At 48.1% G+C, this 21451-nt stretch overlaps 9 protein-coding genes across 9 annotated transcripts; 7 read left to right on the top strand and 2 right to left on the bottom strand.

Moving 5' to 3' along the window:
• Positions 1-199: 199 nt before the first annotated feature.
• Positions 200-3239, top strand: DFJ58DRAFT_717883 (uncharacterized protein; the record flags this gene model as incomplete). The annotated part of the gene is made up of 17 exons (XM_041384413.1): positions 200-307; positions 378-426; positions 474-551; positions 598-662; positions 716-795; positions 846-1204; positions 1251-1329; positions 1377-1443; positions 1498-1553; positions 1610-1753; positions 1812-2118; positions 2172-2294; positions 2348-2433; positions 2479-2648; positions 2695-2877; positions 2930-3003; positions 3063-3239. The coding sequence occupies 17 exons, from the start codon at positions 200-202 to the stop codon at positions 3237-3239; spliced, it is 2205 nt and encodes a 734-aa protein (XP_041240155.1).
• A 174-nt stretch (positions 3240-3413) lies between these two features.
• DFJ58DRAFT_731831 (Alpha/beta hydrolase fold-1) lies at positions 3414-4790 on the bottom strand (the record flags this gene model as incomplete). Its single annotated transcript, XM_041386094.1, has 7 exons — positions 3414-3512; positions 3564-3651; positions 3712-3905; positions 3962-4211; positions 4265-4367; positions 4417-4578; positions 4637-4790. 7 exons carry the CDS (start codon positions 4788-4790, stop codon positions 3414-3416), a joined length of 1050 nt encoding a protein of 349 aa, XP_041240154.1.
• A 2480-nt stretch (positions 4791-7270) lies between these two features.
• DFJ58DRAFT_805356 (uncharacterized protein) lies at positions 7271-8491 on the top strand. Its single transcript, XM_041391102.1, has 3 exons — positions 7271-7748; positions 7796-8083; positions 8137-8491. Exons 1-3 carry the CDS (start codon positions 7463-7465, stop codon positions 8181-8183), a joined length of 621 nt encoding a protein of 206 aa, XP_041240153.1. The 5' UTR covers positions 7271-7462; the 3' UTR covers positions 8184-8491.
• DFJ58DRAFT_805354 (uncharacterized protein) lies at positions 8492-9993 on the top strand. The gene is made up of 3 exons (XM_041391101.1): positions 8492-8942; positions 8995-9175; positions 9234-9993. The coding sequence occupies exons 1-3, from the start codon at positions 8586-8588 to the stop codon at positions 9785-9787; spliced, it is 1092 nt and encodes a 363-aa protein (XP_041240152.1). The 5' UTR covers positions 8492-8585; the 3' UTR covers positions 9788-9993.
• A 36-nt stretch (positions 9994-10029) lies between these two features.
• On the top strand, positions 10030-11533 carry DFJ58DRAFT_854815 (YjeF N-terminal domain-like protein; the record flags this gene model as incomplete). The annotated part of the gene is given in 8 exon segments (XM_041393876.1): positions 10030-10068; positions 10125-10172; positions 10230-10365; positions 10416-10453; positions 10507-10534; positions 10592-10737; positions 10757-10938; positions 10990-11533. 8 exon segments carry the CDS (start codon positions 10030-10032, stop codon positions 11075-11077), a joined length of 705 nt encoding a protein of 234 aa, XP_041240151.1. The 3' UTR covers positions 11078-11533.
• A 104-nt stretch (positions 11534-11637) lies between these two features.
• DFJ58DRAFT_805344 (uncharacterized protein) lies at positions 11638-13143 on the top strand. Its single transcript, XM_041391100.1, has 7 exons — positions 11638-11773; positions 11908-12023; positions 12056-12103; positions 12157-12316; positions 12391-12562; positions 12651-12712; positions 12759-13143. The coding sequence occupies exons 1-7, from the start codon at positions 11692-11694 to the stop codon at positions 12914-12916; spliced, it is 798 nt and encodes a 265-aa protein (XP_041240150.1). The 5' UTR covers positions 11638-11691; the 3' UTR covers positions 12917-13143.
• A 615-nt stretch (positions 13144-13758) lies between these two features.
• On the top strand, positions 13759-15674 carry DFJ58DRAFT_854813 (acid protease; the record flags this gene model as incomplete). Its single annotated transcript, XM_041393875.1, has 11 exons — positions 13759-14036; positions 14100-14172; positions 14229-14268; positions 14319-14421; positions 14472-14654; positions 14707-14761; positions 14825-14930; positions 14981-15026; positions 15077-15149; positions 15198-15333; positions 15392-15674. Coding segments are annotated over 11 exons (1194 nt in total), but the record flags the coding sequence as incomplete, so codon positions are not given.
• A 1896-nt stretch (positions 15675-17570) lies between these two features.
• On the top strand, positions 17571-19569 carry DFJ58DRAFT_916085 (aspartic peptidase domain-containing protein; the record flags this gene model as incomplete). The annotated part of the gene is made up of 7 exons (XM_041395465.1): positions 17571-17574; positions 17828-18091; positions 18140-18268; positions 18320-18647; positions 18704-18837; positions 18889-18968; positions 19059-19569. 7 exons carry the CDS (start codon positions 17571-17573, stop codon positions 19293-19295), a joined length of 1176 nt encoding a protein of 391 aa, XP_041240148.1. The 3' UTR covers positions 19296-19569.
• A 237-nt stretch (positions 19570-19806) lies between these two features.
• Positions 19807-21329, bottom strand: DFJ58DRAFT_805325 (uncharacterized protein). Its single transcript, XM_041391099.1, has 2 exons — positions 21079-21329; positions 19807-21017 (listed from the first exon to the last, which is right to left on the bottom strand). Exons 1-2 carry the CDS (start codon positions 21268-21270, stop codon positions 19989-19991), a joined length of 1221 nt encoding a protein of 406 aa, XP_041240147.1. The 5' UTR covers positions 21271-21329; the 3' UTR covers positions 19807-19988.
• Positions 21330-21451: the final 122 nt, after the last annotated feature.

Here is a 21451-nt window from a genome sequence, read left to right as displayed (position 1 = left end):
AATTGATTCATGAGCGGGCAGGAACATCGGTGAACTTCATATTTAATAAGGCTGTTCGATGAAAACTGCCACGAGGAAAGAATTGATTAATGCACGGGCTGCCAGTGAAAGAACGTTGAACGAACAACATTTAGTTACGTAATAATATTACCAACCGAAGACTGCACAAAGTACAAGCCGCATTTATTGCTTAACCGTGATGGCATCGGCTGCTGTGCGAGCTCAAGTTGCGGCAAAATGGCAAGAGTCATTCAACCGCCTTAATCGCAACGAGCCAGGAATATCTGGTTTACTGGCTTTCAGCGAGGTATGTCGTTGGAATTACCATGCATAAATATTCCAACTTCGCATTTAGGCATGGACTCTGGCCACTAGAGTTTCTTAAACCACGAGATTTGAGCGATCCTGCGCCACAAAAGCAATATGGTCGGTAAATCTAAGCATTTCACTGATTATGGCTGAGTCTCGATCAGACTTGAATCAAGTGAGGGCAGCATTTGGCGTTGTCAGCGAGTGCAGGAGGTTACCTGTCATGATGGAGGTTTTCCTTGGTGAGACTGCTCATTTATGATGTTGCATTGTTTCTGAGGGATGAAGAGGACATGCGAAAGAGCCAACACTTGATCACCCGAGAAGTTGAGGCATATATGACGCTTTACGAGGTTAAAGTTTCTGCATCCCTGCAATTGTGGTGTCGCTCAATGCTTCATCACAGAGTAATTCCGACCCAGAAGCAATACGATCACTTGTGTATCGTTTGGTCGAGTGGTACAACGCGTGGAAACCAACTGCAGAGTACGTACCGTGTACCTTACCAAGGCTAACATATATTTGATGTACCCTAGTCTGGGACCAACAATGATATCCGCCTACACTCTTGCGTTCCAAACTCACATTTTTTCTGTTCTTCCTCCATCTTTCGCTCGGGGAATCAAAGCTCTTGTTTCAGCAACGCTGCAGCGTACTGTATCCCAGTCGCAGGACCCTCAAGACCGCGTCCTGTGGCAAGCCTTTGATACTCTTAGCCTCATCGACCGCTACGAAACCCTTATCGCAAGTATAGGATACGAGTTCATTGAATCATATGTAGAAGAAACATGTGCCAGAAAGTGGTCAGAACCCATGCTTGCGACCCTTCGGGGTTGGATGATCGACAAAATTGTGCCATGGATGCTGTATCCATTTGCACGAGGAGCAACCAATGGTGATTCACTTCAGTCGTCCAAGCTGCTGACTCACAAATCACTCAGCGGATGAGGCCAAGACAATGATGCAAGGCGTAGGGTCAAGGTTTGACTTCCATATGCATAAGACACTTTGCAACCTAAGGTGAGAACATTTATCTTAGCCTTAAGTTGTGAAAGCTTCATTTGCAGGACGAAGGAAATTTTTGACATCATCGTCGATTTCCCGGAATCTGCAGGCGCCCTCCAGGACCTAAAGGTTGGTATGAATGTTTGTGGTCAATACATTCTTAATATTCTGTTGTACACGCAGGAGTGTTTGGCACGTGTCGATCAACGTGCAGACCTCGTACAGGCACTACGGCAAGCGTACGTTGTGGTTCATCGTTGTCAACTGCAGCAATGACTTTGATTGTAACTTTCAGTAACAATAAGCGGCTCCTTCACCCGGGCGCAGATACGAAAGATATTCTGACGCATTATGTTTCGACGATCAAGTGTCTCAGAATTGTCGATCCTCCTGGAGTACTCCTATTTAAAGTGGCTGATCCCACAAGAAGGTACCTCCGGTACGTGCACGCGAAGTTGGACTTGGGAACAGCTGATGACATCTGCATGTTTGGTCAGAGATCGACCTGACACCATACGATGCATAGTAGCAAGCTTGGTTGGAGACGGCGAGAGTGGGGACTCGCTTGTCGACGACAACGATCCCATTCAGCCCCTTCAACAACCCGAGATGGAGAATTACTCTGACCCTGAGTGGAATCCTGAACCCATTGATGCTGGGCCGGATTTTCGCGCGAGCAAGTCCAGCGACGTCATCAGCACTATAGTCAGCATATATGATACGAAGGACCTGTTCATTAAAGAACTGCAAGTACTGTTAGCACAACGCCTGCTGGCGGTGAAAGATGGAAATTTTGACCGCGAGGTTAGTCACCAGCTAACTGACTATGGTAGATATGCTCAAGAAGGTGCATGCAGCGTCGTAATGTCGAGATATTGAAGATTCGATTTGGCGAAGCTGCGTTGCAGGTCTGCGAAGTCATGCTGCGAGATATGACAGATTCGCGCCGCATAGACCAACATGTGCAATCGCAGACAGCGGTAAGTTGTTGTTATGGACATGACAAGATACGAAGCCACTATTCGAAGCACAGAGTTTCATGCATCCCACGATTATATCTCGACATTTCTGGCCCGCACTTGAGTCCAGTGGCATGGTCATGCCTGGGCAATTTCAGATGTATGTCCTTTACCTGTAACTGCTCCTGGTTCTGAACTAGTATAGCTTGCAAGAGCAATATGCCAAAGAATTCTCTGTATTCAAACCTGATAAGGTCCTCCGTTGGTTACCACATCTTGGCCGGGTTCATCTTCAACTCGAGCTCGAAGACAGGACATTGGAAGCTGACGTGCCTCCCCTGGAAGCGGCATTCATTGAACTCTTTTCTGAGAAGGGTAAGTGAACATTCAAAGCCGCATTACAACACTAACCCTGCAACAGACGTATGGACAGTAGATGAATTAGTCCTCCGATCTGGTTCCATCAACCGAAATGCAGCTGTCAAAGCCCTTGCTACTTGGGTAGACATGCATGTTCTAAAAGAAGACTCGGAGGGTGTTTTCCGGCTGCTTAGCGTTGCCGAGGGTCCTACACCAGGAAGTAGACCACAAGTACCTAAGCCTGGTTCGTCCATCTTTCGACGTAGTATATCCTTGTCACTTATCTTAATCAACAGCAGAAGCGGGGGAGTTACCGCCGGTAATGAGCGTGCAGCAGCAACAGGCCGAACAGATGAAAATGTACTGGAAGGTATGCTTTGTTGTCGTTTGCACTTGTCGCAGTGGATCTTACAGCAAAATGGCCCGAAGTTCATTGAGGGAATGCTTACAAATCTCGGTTCACTGCCGCTGGATCGAATACAATCGATGCTCAAGTTTGCACCTGGCTACGATCGCACTGTGGAACAACTTGGAAACTTCATGGAAGCTGCTCGAAGAGAAGGCTTGGTCAATGTCAAGGACGGTATGTGGAGACTTGGAAAGTAATGATTTCCTCTATTGGAAGTGTAAGTACGTTATAGCTAGCTACGTAGCGTTGCATTATACGAAAAGCTTGCTCTAACAATACTCAATGCAAAGATACATGAGTGCTTGCGTATTCGAGCAGTCCGTAATCTTTTTACATATGCATCATTGGGTATTCACGAAAGTTCCGGACGATCACAGTCGATGCAGGAGATGCGGAGTCGAATCCCTCGTGATTGAATTCAGACCGATAGATACGGCCCTTGCAAGGCCTTCGGGAGCTTGTTGAAGAATCTGTTTATACGTGAGAATTGATCGCTCAGCCATCAAATTTGGATGGCTTACGCCATGGCCAGCTCCAGGAACCCTTTTCACAGACGCTGGAGATCTCCCCTGTGTGACGTCTGTCATGCAGTCTTGGAAATAAGATGGACTGTTAGAAGGGAGCGAATCAGGAGAAGTTAAATTTAAAACCACGCTGAATACTGCTCACATGTAATCATGAACGGTTCCGAACACAATGTGTACAGGAACCACGTGACAAAGGCGGGTATACTGGTCGGTAGCTTCAAAATGGCTTTCGACGTCCTGATAAGCAAGCGCTTCATGGTGTAAATCGCATTTAAGAGCGACTTTCGTTTCCTCTTTGCTGCCATCTTGTACACCAACCGAGTGAAAACCGTGTTGCTAGATACGGTCAACTGCTTGATGATCCGGATTTCGTAGATACTAAAACCACTCACTGCAAAGATATCAAATACCTCGTGATCGTATCCTGCCCAAGGTTTCCGTTTTCGATAATGATCGGCCGCCTCTTCCCAAGTATCAAACACACTACGTCGACGGAGAGTAGCTCTGATGCTCCTTCTCATTAATGTTTCTCTCTCCATCAGGTGAGACGTCCACAATTCGCGCGTAAGCATCGAAGGTTCAAGGAGAAACACTGCAACGAAGGGTTGATTGCGCATGGGAAATGCGCGTGTAGAGAGTATTCTGATGTTGAGATCAGCTTCTGCAAAAAGTGCGGGAAACGGGGTTTGACTGACATTGCACTGGAACCTGCCGAGTGCCCCACGCCAACTAGCCTGTGGCCCCTGAGAAACGGTGATTTGACAAAGGACGCAATCGCTGCTGCCCATTCTGCTATAGCTGGTGTAGATATGAGGAAATTGGCAAGGGGTTCCGTCATCGGACTCACAAACGTCCCCCGGCGAGCGGCGCTCGAGTGCAGCCTTGTTTATTACAGCAGCGTCCCCATGGTTCAACCAGTCGAAACACCAGGCTTCACGTATACGACTTGGCTGCTGCAAGTTTTGGTGGGAGAACAGATAGCGAAGCATCGGTTCCCAATGTTCCTTGTCTACACAATCCACAGCAGTCAGTCACACATGTACTTGAGAAAACACCAGCTTACTGACGCGAGCCGATTCCATGCGCAAACAGAAGTGTCAGTCCTTGCGAGTCTGAAAAGGGGGTATAGTATCGTTTGGCGGTCATCTTCAGTCCAGGCAAGCCATGAAGTGGAGGCGTATCAAACACAAACTGCTCGGATCTGATTTGTAGAGAGGACATGGATGATGGCGGGCAAGAGGAAAAATACAGCCCCCATCACTCGTACACTCGCTTAATAGGACTGACACGCGAAAGCGTACCGATGCTGGTATTGGAATAATCACGGCGACTTCGTGCCTCGATCTGCAGAGAAAAAAATGATCAAACCTCATGATAGGTCACAGGTGACTACAAACTACCAGGGAGAACAGCACATGAACCAGCCGGTTGAGCGTTCCTGTTGCTAGACAAGTCGTTGCGGGGTTATTGAGCTCGGTGACGGCACAGTCCAGAGTATGTACATGTGCACGATCGTGATCGAAGGCGAGAAGGCGTAGTCACAAAGATATCGTGTCTATAAATACCTGAGGGCAAAATATCCGCGCCTTTGATACTATCGCGGAAAGATCTAAAACATACGGGAAGGCTCCAAGTAAGCGGGGGTTGTTAGCGACGCAACTGCGGTAGTATCGCAAGATTATTGTCAAAGGAAATCGTGTGAACATAACCTGTGCATAGTATGCAGGTCCGGTAAAGCCCTGGTCTCCCCTATGTTGACCAAAAAGAAGGAAGACAGTCTCTCCCTCTTAAGCCCCAGCGTTATCAAAGATGCCAACATTGTGGCGCTGTCACGGATGGCACCCGAGGATCACACGCATGCTGCTTCGTTCTGAAATTTGCTGACCGTTGATACTCAGTAGCGACCTAAAGAGACAGTAAAGCAAAACAGTAAAGATGAAGCTAGAAGCACACGCGCACCAAGCCAAGCTGAAGATTTAGACAATGGCGACTTGTCAAATAGTTCAAAATCAAAATTCTTTACGGTCTTTGGCCCGTCAGGATACTAAGAAAAAAAGTGGGATTTTCATGTAGGAGTCGGCGGCGGTGATAGAAGAGTAAGTATTTCAAGTTGTCAACGTCGCGGCAACTTGAAGGCTCCCGCGCGCCTTTACGTTCTGGCATGCGTGAGGCTTTTTTCCCATTACCGACGATTCCCCGACAAGTGTATGATATCACTCTATTGGCCCCGAATCAAGCTTCAACTTGAAGCTTTGAAGCGTATAACTTGAAGCTTAGTTGAGGCGACGACGCTACGAGTACTAGCTGCAGTAGTGAAAGATCAATGCGCGTGACGACTCGCACGCTGATCGGCACTTGACCGTTTTTTCTCACACGTACTCTGGCCTCGTCTCGTCGGACTACGTCGGATCCAAGATTGTACTCGTTTCCGGCTACAGCCCTCCGAGTCGGAGGCTCGCTTTGATGGGTCAGGAACGCTTTAAGCGTCGACGTAAAATCATGTCATGTTTTCAATTGATACAATATTAGTGGAGCCTCGCCTAAAACTTGCGTAAAATAGGAGTCATAGTACGTAGGTGCCCTGTTATTACCCTGCCCAAGTATTTCGGCATACGTGCATTACCTCACTTACAGCAGAGGTCTTGACCTCCAGCACCACTCCCCTTACTATCGCAGTCACCCTCCGCCTACCACATCTAACCTCCAAGGCCCTTCCGCCACTTCCTACTTTCGTCCAGCCATCAGGAAAATGTCGCGAGTACTTATTTAGCCTTATTATACTCGGTAAACCGTATAAGACGGTGGAGCAGGGGCCAGTCTGGGCCAGTGGACTGAGCCTAGAGCAAAGCTAACAAGCGATGATGATGATGATTAGTACGCTATGGACAGGCTGGAACCTATGCTACTCGCTGACTAAGCTATGGAAAGATCTTGGTGTGACTCCTGCCCTTGGGACCCCTAGTCCAACGGAAGATACAAATTTAGTTGCTCTTTAACTAAGGAAGACAACACACAAAACAAGGAGACACGAGATATTGTTATTTCCAAGCAAACAAAATGGAGACAAGTCTTTTTATATAAAGCTCGTCCAACTTCAATGAAGGATCCTGAAACGGATAACACGGCTAAGTCATTGTTGCTGTTCGTGAGTGCGAGGATGGTGATGCTTGATGGCGGTGGTGGCGCAGGCTCATGTTTTGATGATACCGATAGATACGAGCAGCACATCCTCCATGCCTGGGGGAGATGCGGTTAAGACATCGATGTTGAATAACTCAGTGAGTCACGGCGTGTCCGGCGTTGTCGGCGGGATAATGTGGAACGAGTTTGGCGGAGAAGGGCGATGGCGGTCATACGAAATGCGTACCTTCAATTACCGGAGAAGGACGAGGGCAGGGAGAGTGACGGACGAGTAGAGTTTGGTGCGGTGGAGGGCGCATGCACTGATAAAACTTGACCAACGTCTTGGGAATCAGATGAGCGCGCATTGAAGAGATGTTATGATTATGTAATGAACGTTGGTTTAGATGGCAACAGTCAACTTTCATGTAGACGAACCGTCGTTGCCAATCACGTTGGCGTTGGCGAGCGCCTGAAAGTTGTGCTGTTTGTGGTCAAGAGGTTTTTTTCCGCCGTTGTTCCTGCTGCTCGGGTAGTCAGGCAAATTTGTAGCAGCATTACGTTCTTCCGTTACGTACCCAAGTTGTTCGGAACTTCGGTACCGTAAGAAGGTACTCATCACTCCTAATGGGCTCATGGTCGGTGCGTTGCGGAAGGAATGTTTTTACTAAAACCTTTAGCACGCCTAGAGAAAACTATATAAAAGCTGATGGGTCGTATCTCGAGCCATAGCCATCGTCCGACTCTCACTTTTCTTCTCTATCTGCTTGCTCATGACGACCCACAACGAGCTATGGTTGACTTATCACCAAGCGTCACGCTGCAACAAGCCAGCGACGACTCAGTTGGTGGAACTTGAGTTTCAGAATGAGAAGTTAACTGACTTGGAGGATGTGCTCGAGCATTTGTTCCGCCAGGGATTCGTTGAGGCCCAGCATCGGTCGCTGTCATATTGGGAGAACCATAGCGGGCAGCGGCTCAACCCAAGTCATGCCGTGGAAGAACTTCTGACAGAGGGCGAAGGCAAATGCCCCCAATCGGCTCTTAGGCTGATCATTGGTGAGCAACCAAATTTTGATGCGAAAGTAGATCCTTACCCTGGGAAGCCGATTGTCCGCCCCATTTGTGGTTTAGTTATGTTTATACTCACAAAAATGCGGCGCCCGCCGTGACGCAGCGCGTGAAATTTAGCCATGCCCAGGAGGCAAAGCTTGAAATTATAGCTCACCTCACCAACCATATTTTCCGTAATGGTTATCTTCCCGCACGATATCGCACGGTGGTGACATGGCAGGGTACTTGTGGAAGGAAGATAGAAGAACACGAGAACCTTGGTGTTCTGCTTACCGCAGGAGAGGGTCTCTCGGAAACTTCGCCCTTGCGTCTCATTATAGGTAAAATTCGCAGTTGTCAGTTTTTGTTGAGGTTTCCGCTAATGATGCCATAGATGCCGCCTGCGCACATACCAAAACATGTCATGCAGCTTGTCACTAGGAACGAGAGTTGGTGACCATCTTATGGGGGGAGTCGGGCTGGTACATATTTCTCCTTATCGTGCTCTGGCAAGCACTGTGACTTTGAGCTGTGGTTGGTTGGTAGTTGCAGGTGTTTAACGTTCAATGCCAGATAGTGAGCGATCCGTCTGAGTTGGACGAAGAAGGACTGTATGATCATGAGCAAATTGACAGTCTTACACAGGCTTAAGTTACGGCTAGAGCGAGGTGTTGTAACGTACAGTTCTTAGTCATCCAGTTTGGAACGGGTTAGGGCCGGCCTGTTCGTACTTCTTGCCGTAAGCACTCTATTTCACAGGCCCCTTGCATCATCCATCCATCTTCCTTTCGTTGCGCTCACGACAGGGAAGCAAATTTATCGGAGGTTGTACCACGCTCAGCCATGGTGAAAAGGCATTACTCGGCTCTATCACAGCCCACCCTCTCGATGAGTGAGCTGATATGCAAAACACTCGATCATGATGCTACAGACATGTTAATTGACAAGTGGCTTGAACACCGCAATGACGCGTATTGGGAATGGTTTCAAGGTGTCAGGGAGCGAAAACATGCCGCAAATTCTCTTAGACGCCAAGTCCTCGTCTGGAATAAAGGAGATTTCCTTCCAGAAAACATCTTCTGTCGTACAGTCGACACCGGTCGTCTGATTCCTTTGGATCGCACCTGGTCAACACATGTATATCACCATAGGTCAATGCAAGACCGAAAATTGTCCATGATGCCTGTTGTATTTACTATGGTAAGAATTTATCTGACCAGATCTTGATTATCGTAACTGAGGATAATCTTAGCTTCCTGAGCTGATGATGCTCAGAGGGATGCATGACCTTGGCTGCGATGATGTATACATTATTGTCACAGACATGAAACGCCAAGAAATGGACGATGTAACGGAATACTTCAACCTCGTTTGTCGACATGCATTCGGGCGCACGTGTAAACCCAGCATGGAGAACGAGATCCAGTACAATCGTTCGTGACCATGAATCTATTGCTTGTCCGCATGTTCATGTTGATTTATTGGTCCCAGATATGCGTTTGAGCCATACTCTTCTCAAACAACGGCGCACACCATGCTTTCCTCAGATCGACATCGCTTTCCGAGCCATTCTCCACGAGAAACGACCGCCCTTCATCATCTTGTTCTCCCATCAGACCACTTCATATTCCCAAATTTTATTCACGCACCCCCTGTTTGTTCCATCAGAAGAAATATTCTTTGACTTTCCTAGTGGTTGTCCCAACCCGTGCTGTAACGACGACTGCGAGATGATACGTTTTCCTCGTCGTGGCGTCGAAGGTGCAGCGGTATTGTCGATAAAGCGCGGTCGTCGAAATGGGAGGAAGGTGAGATCTCGGGAGATGTGCAACTGGATCGACTGCAACATCTGTTTCAACGAAGACACGTCGCAGTACCCCGAGAGTAGTGAAGGATCGCAGAGCAGCGCCGACAGTGGGGATACTCCGACCAATAATGGGCTTGTGTGTAGCAAGTGCCGGTTGGTGAAGTATTGTTCTCCTGAACATCAGAAAAAGGACTGGGAAGAGCATCGCCGGGTTTGCGCTAAGTCAGCTTCTATCTGACTGTACCTCATGGGCGAGCTGTCGAATTTTTCTCCATCCAAAGACATTAATATTCTTGCTATTGTTGTACTGTGGTCTACTGCATTTTCACTGTACACCGGTCATCATTTTTATTGTCTCAGCATCTTGTTATAACTGTCATCACTGACACTTTTGATGTGTTGTTTATCGATTATTCAATATTATATTTGGATTTGGACTCTCCATGAATTTCAACTTCCCACCATTGCCAGAAATCAGTCATGTCCGTCCGTTTCCTCACCGCGCAACTGGCCCAACAGGTGCATAGAACGTCATCATCACGTGTTGGCTACGAGCTCATTCGAGTGATGGACAGATTGATGAGGAGCTTATGAACGCGGTTGGAGCGTTCAGTTTGGATCAGGCACGGGGCTTCAGTCCTGTATCGGCACACAATGCTCAAGCATGATTTGCGTTGCAGTTGATGGAGCTGGCTGGGTTAGCCTGCGCCCAAACACTATCTACGGTGTACAGCAAGGAAAAGTATCCGAAAGTCTTGGTATGCTGTGGATCAGGAAACCAAGGAGGAGATGGATTAGTTGCGGCTAGACATCTTGGTATGTTCTCAGAGTGACCTACCCCATACTCTAGTACTGAATTTGCTCAGGAATGTTTGGTTACGAGCCAACGATATACATGCCCAAGGTAAGTCACATCCGCCTAGTGAAGTAACAGTCCCAAAATGTAACCCCTAACAGCCAGGCTCCAAAGACATCTATCAGGTCGGTCCACATCGTCGAGCGTTTTTATCTATTCTATACAGTATCTTAACGGGACCAGTAGCGCCTGCAAAACAATGCATCAATATGGGCATCTCCATCATTCCACCCCCAGCATCTGCTGAGGAGCTGCCTCGCGTCCTCCAGTCCTCGAACGTTATCCTGGATGCCATCTTCGGGTTTTCGTTCAAACCGCCAGTACGGGCAACCGTTTGACGATGCCTTGAAGCTTATATCTGCATCCGGGCTCCCGATTGTCTCGGTAGATATTCCAAGTGGATGGGATGTCGAACTCGGAAATGCAGAAGGCGTCGGGCTGAATCCTGACGTCCTGCTCAGTTTGACAGCGCCAAAGATAGGAGCAAAATACTTCAAGGGAAGGCATTTCCTCGGAGGGCGTTTCGTGCCAAAGTAAGTGTTGACAAGTTGGATCGCTGGAATGATCTCCATATCGACTGTCAGGGCAATGCAGGAGAAGTTCCAGCTCAATCTTCCCGAGTATCCTGGATTCGATCAAATTGCGGAACTACCGAGGAACTATAGGATGTAGCTTTTATCTATGGTACTTATGACATGGGTAGGAGTGACAAGACGGTTGCACCGTCAAATGTGAATGCAATCAGACAGACGAACCTCGTAACTCCGATGAAGGTCCTCTTTCCAGCCTCCCACGCCTACCACATGTAATGGTTTTTCGTCGAGAACTGCAAACTTTCATGGGCGCCTGTCCAGCAATGATAGCAGATACCATAGGATGAGGTCGAATCAATGACGCTCATATGTGAGTGCATGCCAACAGATAAGTTTTGAATCATTCTCTTGAAAGCAATGATTGGGCCGAAGTCATTTGCTGGGATATCGTTTATAAGTTTCATATTCCTCGATAGCATTGTAGTGGCGCTGACGCCAGCCCCCGACTTGCTTATTCCTAGCATGTTCTGCATTCACCGAAGCATGCATAACGGGGGGAAAAGCGAGAATCATTGACAAACCTCTAACAAAGGTGTAAAATGATTGTAACCGAAAAGGCCCGAACACGGGTGTAGCCGGCAGAGGTTCGTGTGAGAACTGTTACTTAATTAGCCCTTTACACTCCACTAACGTTGGGAGTCTGGCTTTCCAGGAGAGACAACTTTGAACTACTTGACAAGTCGTCGAAACTATATGGTCCCGCTAGTGCGAGCTTTGTATGTTTCGGAAACCTCGCGGTGTAGTGAAACCGCTACATACGCGACTGAGTTAAATGGTAGTTGGGTGATTGGGTCGTGAGTTCTCAGTTATATCTAGTCGTGTGCTCATTGCGAAGGGAAGTATTCAGAGTTCCTCAAGGAGGTTATGCATGTTACTCTTCTGAAGGGTCGTTTTATGGCAATAACTTAGACATCCCGTCAGGTTACACATTAGGGCAGGTTGTAGAAGCTTGCACTCGATTTCAATTGGAGACCGTACATAAAGATCCAATCCACGTATCCGCCCATTTTCTTCGCGCGACAAACGTTGGGCTGCGGAAGTACGCGTCAGTGTCCAGAAGATAGGGAAGAATTTCACTAATCTTTCAGCGGACCTCGCCCAGGGGGTAAGTGACACGCCCACTCTCCGCGATTGCCGTGTGTTTGACCATGTGAGCAGGGGCACATCAGACTGACATCCCATCTTATCTTTGGCGATCTTACTCCCGTGCCGGATGGAATTTCTCGCAGCTTGGCAGCACCATCTCCATATGCTCGGCGTCTACCCCTGCTCAATCATCCTTCTGTGGCCGTCCGAGATAGAATGAGGCATACTGGAGGTTTCACTCCCTTCTGAGTTGGTCCATGGATCATAGCATCCTCGCGCGCAATGCCATGCGCAGCCAGACTCGAGGTGATACTGAAATCATAGGTGGAGGAGGCGCCGAATGGGGCGCATGGTGTGAGCTAACCAGAACAGAAGATGAAATCAAGCCTTCGTCTATCCCATTTTTTGGGGACATGTTCCTCAATCTCCCTTCTCTCTTACCTGACTCAGAGCCAGCTAGTCACGGAACATTGGATTGGTTCGTTTGGGTCCTGTATTCTAGTCGCGGAACATTGACTCCCTTCTCTAGTTGGTTCCCGACCGTGACCATGACAGTCGAATTCAAGGGCCCGTATTCCCTCATCTCAGGATTACGCTTCTCGGACAGTCGGATTATACAGCGAATCACGTTTTTTTGACTGATCCCCATGGAAGACATAATGCTCACGTTGAAGTTTGGACTGCCCCCTCTGCAATGGGCCAGGGTAAATTAGAAGCTGGTTGGAGGGACAAACAGTACTGTATTGCAGTTGTTGACCAAATGGCTCTCACTCTACCTATGGACCTCAACCACCGTCAAGGCAGCAGGAACAAAGTGGTAACCAAGCTGTAGACTACTAACCGGTGACATCGTCTGGTAGTTTCGAAACATATTTGAGCTGGACTTGCTGGGGTCTACGTATACCCGTATGACCGGAATGCAGCTATCGCCGGCCGTGTGCATAAGTGTGGGGACCACTGGATTACAATGTCACTCGGATCCCAATACCTAGATCAGCTGTATTCAAAACTCCATATTTATCTCTGCGGACAGCCTAAAGCATAATACTTCTCACCAAACCGTGAAAAACCGCTCTCAGGATTAACCGAGCGATTGGCGTAGTAGCCCGGATTGGCAACTATTATTAACCTTCTCTGTCTTGCTCAGACCGGATGGAGGCTTCGCTATCAGAAACGGTCATGCAAAGCTCCGGTTCACCGACCCTGCTTTACCGTTCAAGCTCTGCCACTATCCTCACCGAATAATTCTTCCTCGAGCATCCTGCCAGGGGCACTTTTGTCTGCGAGCAACATGGCCAGTGGCTCTTTCATGACAGGCAGGTGATATGGTACGGGGGGGCGCTCCATTATTGCTCTGATAAATTATCAATAGGTTCCCACTCCCTCTGATGACGATTGTTCTCGCGTTATTGTCGTTGTGGTTCCTCGGGGCACGATACATCATAGTATGATGACACGTCAATCGACAAGGTTATTTTTGGGAGGCTCTCCTCTTGAAAGGGTCCTTCTTTCCCCTGCCAGGGCTTTACAGTCTATCAATATATCCTCCGGCTACTGGTGATGCCTAGAAGCCTTAGCACCCATCTCCAACCCTACTTATATAAACAGTGTCACTCACCGCAGTTGTCTTCACTTTGTCTTCCCAACTTGTTATCTCAAACCACTCGAACCATGTCACACATCGTTATCCGTGGAATCCCCTTTGCGACTCGTCTGCGCGCAGCCAAAGGTGGTGCCAGGCAGCTTCTTGAGCGTGACCGCGCCCGCGCACGGAAGTTCCTGGCTGGCAAGTCCCACCATACCCCCTTGGGTACCGCTCTATCCGCTATTCCTTCTGGCACAAGCGGCAGTAGTACTAGCATTGATGTCACCGATTCAGGTGTCACTTACACCATGCAAGTTGGTGTTGGAAACCCAGCGACCCAGTATACATTGTTGATCGATACTGGTTAGTGGAATACTGGTGACGTAGAAGAGCTCGGAACTTATTTATTTGTCAACAATATTTCAGGTAGTTCGAATACTTGGGTTGGCGCAGACCTGCCATACAATCCCACAAGCTCCAGTAACGACACTGGTAACACTATAGTGAGCTAGCTGCTCTGAGTCTTATGATACTGTTAACAGACTGGTCTGGAACTTAGAATGTTAGTTATGGTTCGGGGACTATGTCTGGAGAAGAATGTAAGGATTGCTTCTTTCGGCTACAATAGCACCAACTAAATGTGGCTCAGACACCGACACCGTGACCTTAGGGTCAAGCTTGGTTATCCAGAACCAAAGCATTGGCGTGGCTTCATCCGCGCAAGGGTTCGAGGGCGTTGATGGCATATTGGGGTAACATTTGGTCTGAAAAGCAATGATTCGTAGTGTTGATGTCTTTGCAGTGTCGGTCCCGTAGACCTTACAGAGGGAACCGTGTCTAACACGACGGACGTACCTACGGTTACCGACAACTTATACGCTCAGGGAACAATCTCCTCCAATTTACTCGGCATCTCCTACGAGCCGTCCTCGAGTGCTGACGTAGCCAATGGAGAGCTCACATTCGGTGGGACCGATAGCACCAAGTTAGAAGGCATCTTTCTTTTGGTTTCGATCTTGTCTGACATCATATGTCAGGTACACTGGCACACTCAATACCGTTCCGCTTACCACCACCTCCCCAGCCTCGCAGGTAAATCACAGCCTGCCTAAAAATGTACTGCTTACTAATCTTGACGATCATCTATCTGAATAGTATTGGGGTATCAACCAAACGGTATCGTACGGCACTGGCCAAACAATCTTGAATACGACTGCCGGCATTGTGGACACTGGCACTACACTTCTTCTCCTTGCCACTGGTATGCACGCATATCCCGCCGTGATATTTGACACTCACCGAAATGTGCAGAGGCCTTCCAGGCCTATCAGACGGCAACTGGTGCCGTCGAAGACCAGTGAGTTCAGCTCGATGAGCCTAGGATATTCTGTTATTTATGTGGATCAGGACCACAGGTCTCCTGACTATCACGCCGCAACAATACACCAATCTTCAAAGCTTGTACTTCAAGATTGGCAATGTAAGTTTTGATCTCATACGATGAACCTCGATTGACTTATTGGAACAGGTCACCTACGACTTTACGCCTAATGCTCAGATCTGGCCACGTAATATGAACAGCGTCCTCGGAGGAGAAGAGGGCCAAATCTATCTCATTGTGTCTGACCTTGGTTCCTCATTCGGGAGCGGGCTGGACTTCATAAGTACGTCCCATAATATCTTGCTGGGGCCTGGGTCTTACAAATGCCATGTGCATTCCAGACGGATTTGGTTGGCTTCAGCGCTATTACACTGTCTTTGACACCGGGAACAAGCAGCTCAGTGTTGCGACTACAGCATACACTGATGCTGATACCAACTGATGACAGTCCCTACACTGTTTTCTGACGCGGAATTCTTTTGTTTTGAGGACTACACATTTTAAGCATACCTAATCTATACAAGTTTGCTGGTACTAGTATTCGCTGTGGCTAGTAAATATATCAGAGAACATAAGGCCCCGCTCGGCAACTGAGTTCAGTTTGTTTTTCGCTGATCAGGTTCGATTGATGTGAGAGAAAATTAGACCATCGAAACCTGCCAACCAGGCAGCTGGTTTGCGGGTTCGCTATAGTAGAGTACTGTACTTCACTTTACTTATGGTAATCAACACTCGCCTTGCAGGCTCTTAAGCCAAGAAGAAAAAGGCAGCTGCTGTCATTGTTCTCGCACTTGCTGATGCTTCCCTTACCCAACACCAATTCTTCGTCTGCTATAACAAAACCACCTAGTAACAAACATGTATTTCAAGCCCTTCTCCGTGAGCTGATCAAGTATGGCCTTCATGACACAAGGTATGTTTTTGGCAGATGAATAACTTGCAATATTTCTGTACCTTGCTGTAACTAGAATACAGGACATACTTTTTACCAATGATCATGAGTACCAATCCTCGTGCATTCAGCAAGCTTCGCATCAAAAATAGTATACGGTGTACGCAAAATTCCCGCCAGATCATCGGTGCAAGCCTTGCTATCATGTTCGAGAAGTTGTCTACGATTCTCGTGACAATGAGCGCTTCCGGCTTCCACCCGACAACGTAGGCAAGGTAGTTTCCATTCACCCACGCTCCAGAGTCTAATCAGGGCTGTGCGCATAGATTCTGCGGATACTGTCAGTGAAATCGAAAAAGTACTGACCAATGCATTTTTCGGAATAACTGCACTTCTAAGGATTGAAAGCGTCGTGCTCAAAAGATGAGGGATACTGGCAGGGAAGGCTAGCACACCAGTCAACCCTTGCGCACGGATCAGAGGACGTACCCTTGACATTGGCTTTCTAGAGTTGCCGTTCTGGGCACTGATACAGATCGTGATTGGGACAGCGCCGCCGCAAGTGGTACAATCAATGAGAAAGCCGATTGAACTTTCCCGCAGGGATAATGTTGCAAGAAAAGTGAGATCTGCTTCCTGCAATGACAGCTATCAGGTGTGTGTACGCTGATAGGGAACAGGGCGGGGCGGGCAGGTGTTCGGGCACTGGGCAGGTAGGAAAGGAAGGTGGTGGGTAAGAAGGGCAGTTGGGCGGGACATTGGCAACAAGGGGTGCCTATTGATAATGTGGATTTTGAAAGCACAAATGTAGCATTCCAACAGTAGGTGGCGGAGAGGCGAGTGGGGTGCATTCGTCGTCACTGGTGGCGGGCAGCGCGATGATGATCATTGATATTGCATGATGACGATGACTCAAGCAAGTATTGAGCGGTGTTTGGACTGCTTTGAACTTTGAGCTCTCTTTCGGACTTCGCGGAATCCACGCGCGCGCCTTTGCCAGACAACAACCGCCCCCTTGATTCTTTGTCTCTCTGAAAGTAATATTCGTTCACATGACTCACAATCTCCATCCTCTGATTCCTCTCCTTCAATTGTTCCTCCCTCGATAACAACTACCCTTCTCAAAGATTCGAGCTAATGAATATCACGTCCATTCCCTCTCATGATCATCTTCAAGTTCTCTTAGGCTACGCGTGAATACAAATTTGAAGGTTAGACAACTTGACGTCGGTTACTATCACCTGATCCGTAGTGTACAACGCACTTCAGAGCTCACAACTCTACCTATATTTCATTCGGAACAGCTGGAGAGTAATTATTTGCAGTGTGCACTGGTTTCCTTCGTGGTTGAGGGACCGAGTTGGGACTCCGTGGCTCTCCGCAGTGATGCGAACCTCCGGCAATTTTTTTTCCACTTGCATAAATGAGCCATTCAAGTTGCAAGCTTCATCTTATCGATAGCATCATTCTATTGCATGGCTTTGTGCTGAGCTGGCAAATGGCGTTCAACAATTCGATCATCATCAGGCCCGGAACAACCAGGGACCACCCTGGACAACCGCTCTCCTCAGCAACATTTGCTACACCAACCTTGGCACCAACGATCTGCCGTCGAAGGTGTATTCATTATGGGTGAGCGTCTCTGTCGAGACAGTGAACCATGGGTAAACGAGTTGTAAATTCCTGCCACCTGGGATCAAAAACGAACCTCTTGTCACATTTTATTGAGAAGTCGAATCCTTCCACTTGTAATCACTCGGACCGCGACTGTTTCGTCATCGGTTTTTCGAGGATGAAAGTTTCATACGTGGCTTAAGTGTCCTACATTCGCGTTTGCGTCCGCATATATAATGGGCCACTGAGTACGATATTGCTTTCCAGTAAGCCATATTCCCCGCTCCATCCTTGTTGATAATTATTCTCCTGGCTTTGTCCATCACGGCAACGCCTTTTGAAGTTCGCGACTCTCTCATCACCCTCCCCATTGCCAGGCGGTTGAATGTCTCCGATGGTCCTATTAGCCTCTTGCAGCACGATAAAGTTCGCGTGGCTGCCATTAAGGACTGCCGCCATCTTGGTAGCCCTCCTGTGACAAATGTTGCTGTGAACTATATCGCAAAAGTTGGTGTTGGCAGCCCCGCCACAATATGTAAGTTCAACACTGAGAAGACATGCGGCTGCTCATGTATTATTTAAGACAATTTGATTGTCGACACCGGTAGCTCAAACACGTGGGTTGGTGCCGGCACTGCATATGTGAAGACCAGCACCAGCATCAACACTGGTCAGCCTGTGGAGATCGACTACGGTTTTGGTATCTTCTCTGGTATGACATACAACGACATCATAAGTTGAAAATACCTACGATTATCTATAGGCACTGAGTACACCGACACCGTCACTCTCGGTAGTGGGCTCACCATCGCCAAGCAGTCGATTGGTGTTGCTTCTAATTCGGAGGGCTTCACCGCCGGTGTTGACGGTGTCCTTGGCATCGGGCCTGTAGACTTGACGGTGGGATCCCTGATAGATGGACCGAACACGGCAATCCCGACTGTCGTTGACAATCTGTACAGCCAAGGCACCATTTCTCAGGAGGTCGTTAGTGTCCTTTTCGAGCCCACCACTTCAAAGACAAACACCAATGGAGAGCTCACCTTTGGTGGAACTGACTTCTTCAAGTACACCGGCGACATTGGATACACGTAAGCTACCTGAACACCTAGATCAATCCAGACTGATAGTAATTGTTTTGTTTCAGTCCTATCACTACCACCAACCCTGAATCGACCTATTGGGGTATCAACGAGAGCATCACTTACGGCTCCACGATGATCTTGTCCAATACTGCTGGTATCGTCGATACTAGCACCACCTATATTTTCGTTGCCACCGGTGTGTATCTGGAGTGCAGCGAGTAATCATGGTGTAATCAGCGTTCGATAGATGCCTACACCAAGTACAAGGCTGAAACCGGCGCTACTGTGGATTTACTAACTGGTCTTCTCCTCGTTTTCTTCCGCCCAGTATAGTGCCCTCAAGAACCTGAACTTCAATATTGGCAGTGTACACCATTTCTGTCAGCTTTCACATCTCTTGTTCACCATTTTGCACAGAATACCTACACTCTCACCCCTAACGCCCAAATCTGGCCTCGTTCTCTCAACACCTATATTGGTGGTAGTAGCAACGCCATATATCTCATCGTTACTGACATTGGCACGGCCAGCGGCTCAGTGTCTGATTTCGTTAACGGCTACACATTCCTCGAGCGCTTCTACTCTGTGTACGATACCACCAACTCCCGCGTCGGTTTTGCCAAAACCTCGTACACTGATGCCACCACTAACTAACATGGAATTACCATAAGATACGATAGTGTACATTTCACAATCTTCCACCGGCATCACAATGGCAGACGATTATATGCAGTATTCATGCTTGAAGTTGCTGGCAGAGGTTGTGTCCATTGATTTCACGAGCTTGGATGACGAGGATAGTTCAATATGATCTCGTAGCACCAAATAGTGAAATTTCTGGCACATTACAACACAGCACAAGATCATAAAACATATTTAGGACGAGCAGGATTGTACAATTGACTATCCCATAATAATGCATACACCCTTAATGTATGCTTTCAATATTGTATCGAGTTCGCAATGGTCCCACTATGAGACAGTGAGAAAATAGAAGTATAATGTACTAATCCTGCATGCCTATTATATAGTTGAGTCCGGGATGCCAGAGACGAAAAAGGAAAACCGATGTCGATGTTTGAAAGCTGATGCGCAGGCGTTATGACGATGCTATCCCATGCGTACGTCTTCAATCCTTCCGGACACCGTGTTCAGTATCATAGGGTTTTTTCGGTTCAATGGAACTTAGAATTAGGAACACAATGCGTACATTCTACTCTTCTGACACCCTTTCGAAAACCGAGATACTTAACTGCTGCTATTGTACGATAGAATTGGTATACATGGTAATTTGCGATCCGGGAGTTGTGGCGTACAATAAAAGGTCTACACATTAGAATTTGAGGTTCAACCAACATGCACTTTGCTCATGAGGTTGGCGAGTGTGTCTGCAACCATCTCGAAGGTTGATTTCTCCTCCGTTGCCAGTGGAGCAGGAATTTCCTCCGCTTCCTCAGCCTCCTCTGGTGACTCTTCGACATTATCTTCGTCGTCTTCCTCCTCCTCTTCGTCCTCTTCCGTACGGATAAGCTTGCCGCCGTGAGCTTTCAGGTGTTCGGCGATGTCATCTAGATGTTCGTTATCCTCAACGTCATCATTGTCCTGCAGGTCTAGCCGTTTCAGCTTGGTCAACTTCGTCACGGCTTGGGCGAGGACCTCGTAGCTTTTGGCATCGAGGTTGTTGTTCTGCAATCGTAGCTCCTGAAGATTCTGTAGGTTCTTCGTATTCGCATCGTTGAAAGCTTCTAGGAGTGGTGGCACTTCGCCTTCCCCGTTCGAGAGCATGCAGTCAGAGAGGTCTAGGAAGCGTAGCTTTGGCCAGCTGGTTTTGACGGCCTCACCCCATGCACGAACAGCTTTCCGGCCTTCTTCATCCATCTCCACATCTATGAATGCATTGTCCTGAAAATTGACAATCTGCAATTCAGAGCATGCGACAAGACCTCGCCCAAGGGCTTCAACACCATCCATACGAATGCCGTTCTGGGGCATTTGCACCTCTGTGAGTGTCTTGTGTGCCTCGAACGCCTTAGCCCAGGCGGTAGCACCTGGATCCTCTAGCCTATTTCGGCCGCAGATGACAACCTCAAGATTTGATCGTGAGCCATCTGTTGGTGCAGACTTGCACACAGCTTCTGCAATATTCTTGCCACCAGCAGGCCCGAGGCCATTGTTATTGAGGCGGAGGACGCGTATGGAGTGATTAGTTTCGAGGAAGGGTGTAAGGAAGGGTACAACACGCTCTCCGAATGCGTTATCATTGAGATTTATCTCTCGAAGGGAGGTCTTGTGTGAGAGTGGATCGAGGAGTGCTTGTATAGCAGCAGGGATCTCCTCGATAGTACGTCCCGTGAAGATATCTCCCAAGTCTGCAAGCTGTACACGGGTCAGTGGGGGACGATCCTTAGGTATGAATTCCATGAATAATATCACGCACTTGAAGCACGTCCGCAGTCTCGAGGAATCGACCAAATTCTTTGGCAGCGTCCACGCCGATAGAATTGCCTCCAAGGTGGATAGCGGTGAGTTTGGTAGGGTCGACGCCAGTGATGAAGGGGGCAACGTCAGCAGCTTTTTCAAGCTTCAACTGTTTGCCACGAATGTCAAGGATCGTCTTAGATGCCGCCATGGTTAGCGATACGCAATCGATCGTTGTGAGTGTTGTTCACAAACACAAGGGTGAATTGGCAAAGGGTGAAATTGATAATCCCAAAATGGAAGCGCAACTTTATTGAAAGTCACGTGGCTGCAGTATTTTCCATCTCCATCCTCCTGAGTCTTGATTGACTACGTCGGCGAGCACGGTGAGA

The sequence above is a fragment of the Suillus subalutaceus genome (genome assembly GCF_016647625.1).
Source record: "Suillus subalutaceus strain FC151 chromosome Unknown DFJ58scaffold_112, whole genome shotgun sequence".
Lineage (NCBI taxonomy): Eukaryota > Fungi > Basidiomycota > Agaricomycetes > Boletales > Suillaceae > Suillus > Suillus subalutaceus.
The sequence above is the reverse complement of the archived record's forward strand: the minus strand, read 5'-3'. Positions and strand labels throughout refer to the sequence as shown.

Bases quoted from the DNA above. Each gene is read 5' to 3' on its own strand.
- DFJ58DRAFT_805354 (XM_041391101.1), top strand. From the start codon at position 8,586: ATGGTGAAAAGGCATTACTCGGCTCTATCACAGCCCACCCTCTCGATG. The intron at 8,943-8,994 runs GTAAGAATTTAT...GGATAATCTTAG, and splicing joins TGCCTGTTGTATTTACTATG to CTTCCTGAGCTGATGATGCT. The intron at 9,176-9,233 runs GTTCGTGACCAT...TATTGGTCCCAG, and splicing joins GAACGAGATCCAGTACAATC to ATATGCGTTTGAGCCATACT.
- DFJ58DRAFT_805344 (XM_041391100.1), top strand. From the start codon at position 11,692: ATGGTCCCGCTAGTGCGAGCTTTGTATGTTTCGGAAACCTCGCGGTGT. The intron at 11,774-11,907 runs GTAGTTGGGTGA...GCAATAACTTAG, and splicing joins ATACGCGACTGAGTTAAATG to ACATCCCGTCAGGTTACACA. The intron at 12,104-12,156 runs GTAAGTGACACG...CCATGTGAGCAG, and splicing joins CAGCGGACCTCGCCCAGGGG to GGGCACATCAGACTGACATC.
- DFJ58DRAFT_805356 (XM_041391102.1), top strand. From the start codon at position 7,463: ATGACGACCCACAACGAGCTATGGTTGACTTATCACCAAGCGTCACGC. The intron at 7,749-7,795 runs GTGAGCAACCAA...TACCCTGGGAAG, and splicing joins GGCTCTTAGGCTGATCATTG to CCGATTGTCCGCCCCATTTG. The intron at 8,084-8,136 runs GTAAAATTCGCA...ATGATGCCATAG, and splicing joins GCCCTTGCGTCTCATTATAG to ATGCCGCCTGCGCACATACC.
- DFJ58DRAFT_805325 (XM_041391099.1), bottom strand. From the start codon at position 21,270: ATGGCGGCATCTAAGACGATCCTTGACATTCGTGGCAAACAGTTGAAG. The intron at 21,018-21,078 runs GTGCGTGATATT...ACCCGTGTACAG, and splicing joins AGACTGCGGACGTGCTTCAA to CTTGCAGACTTGGGAGATAT.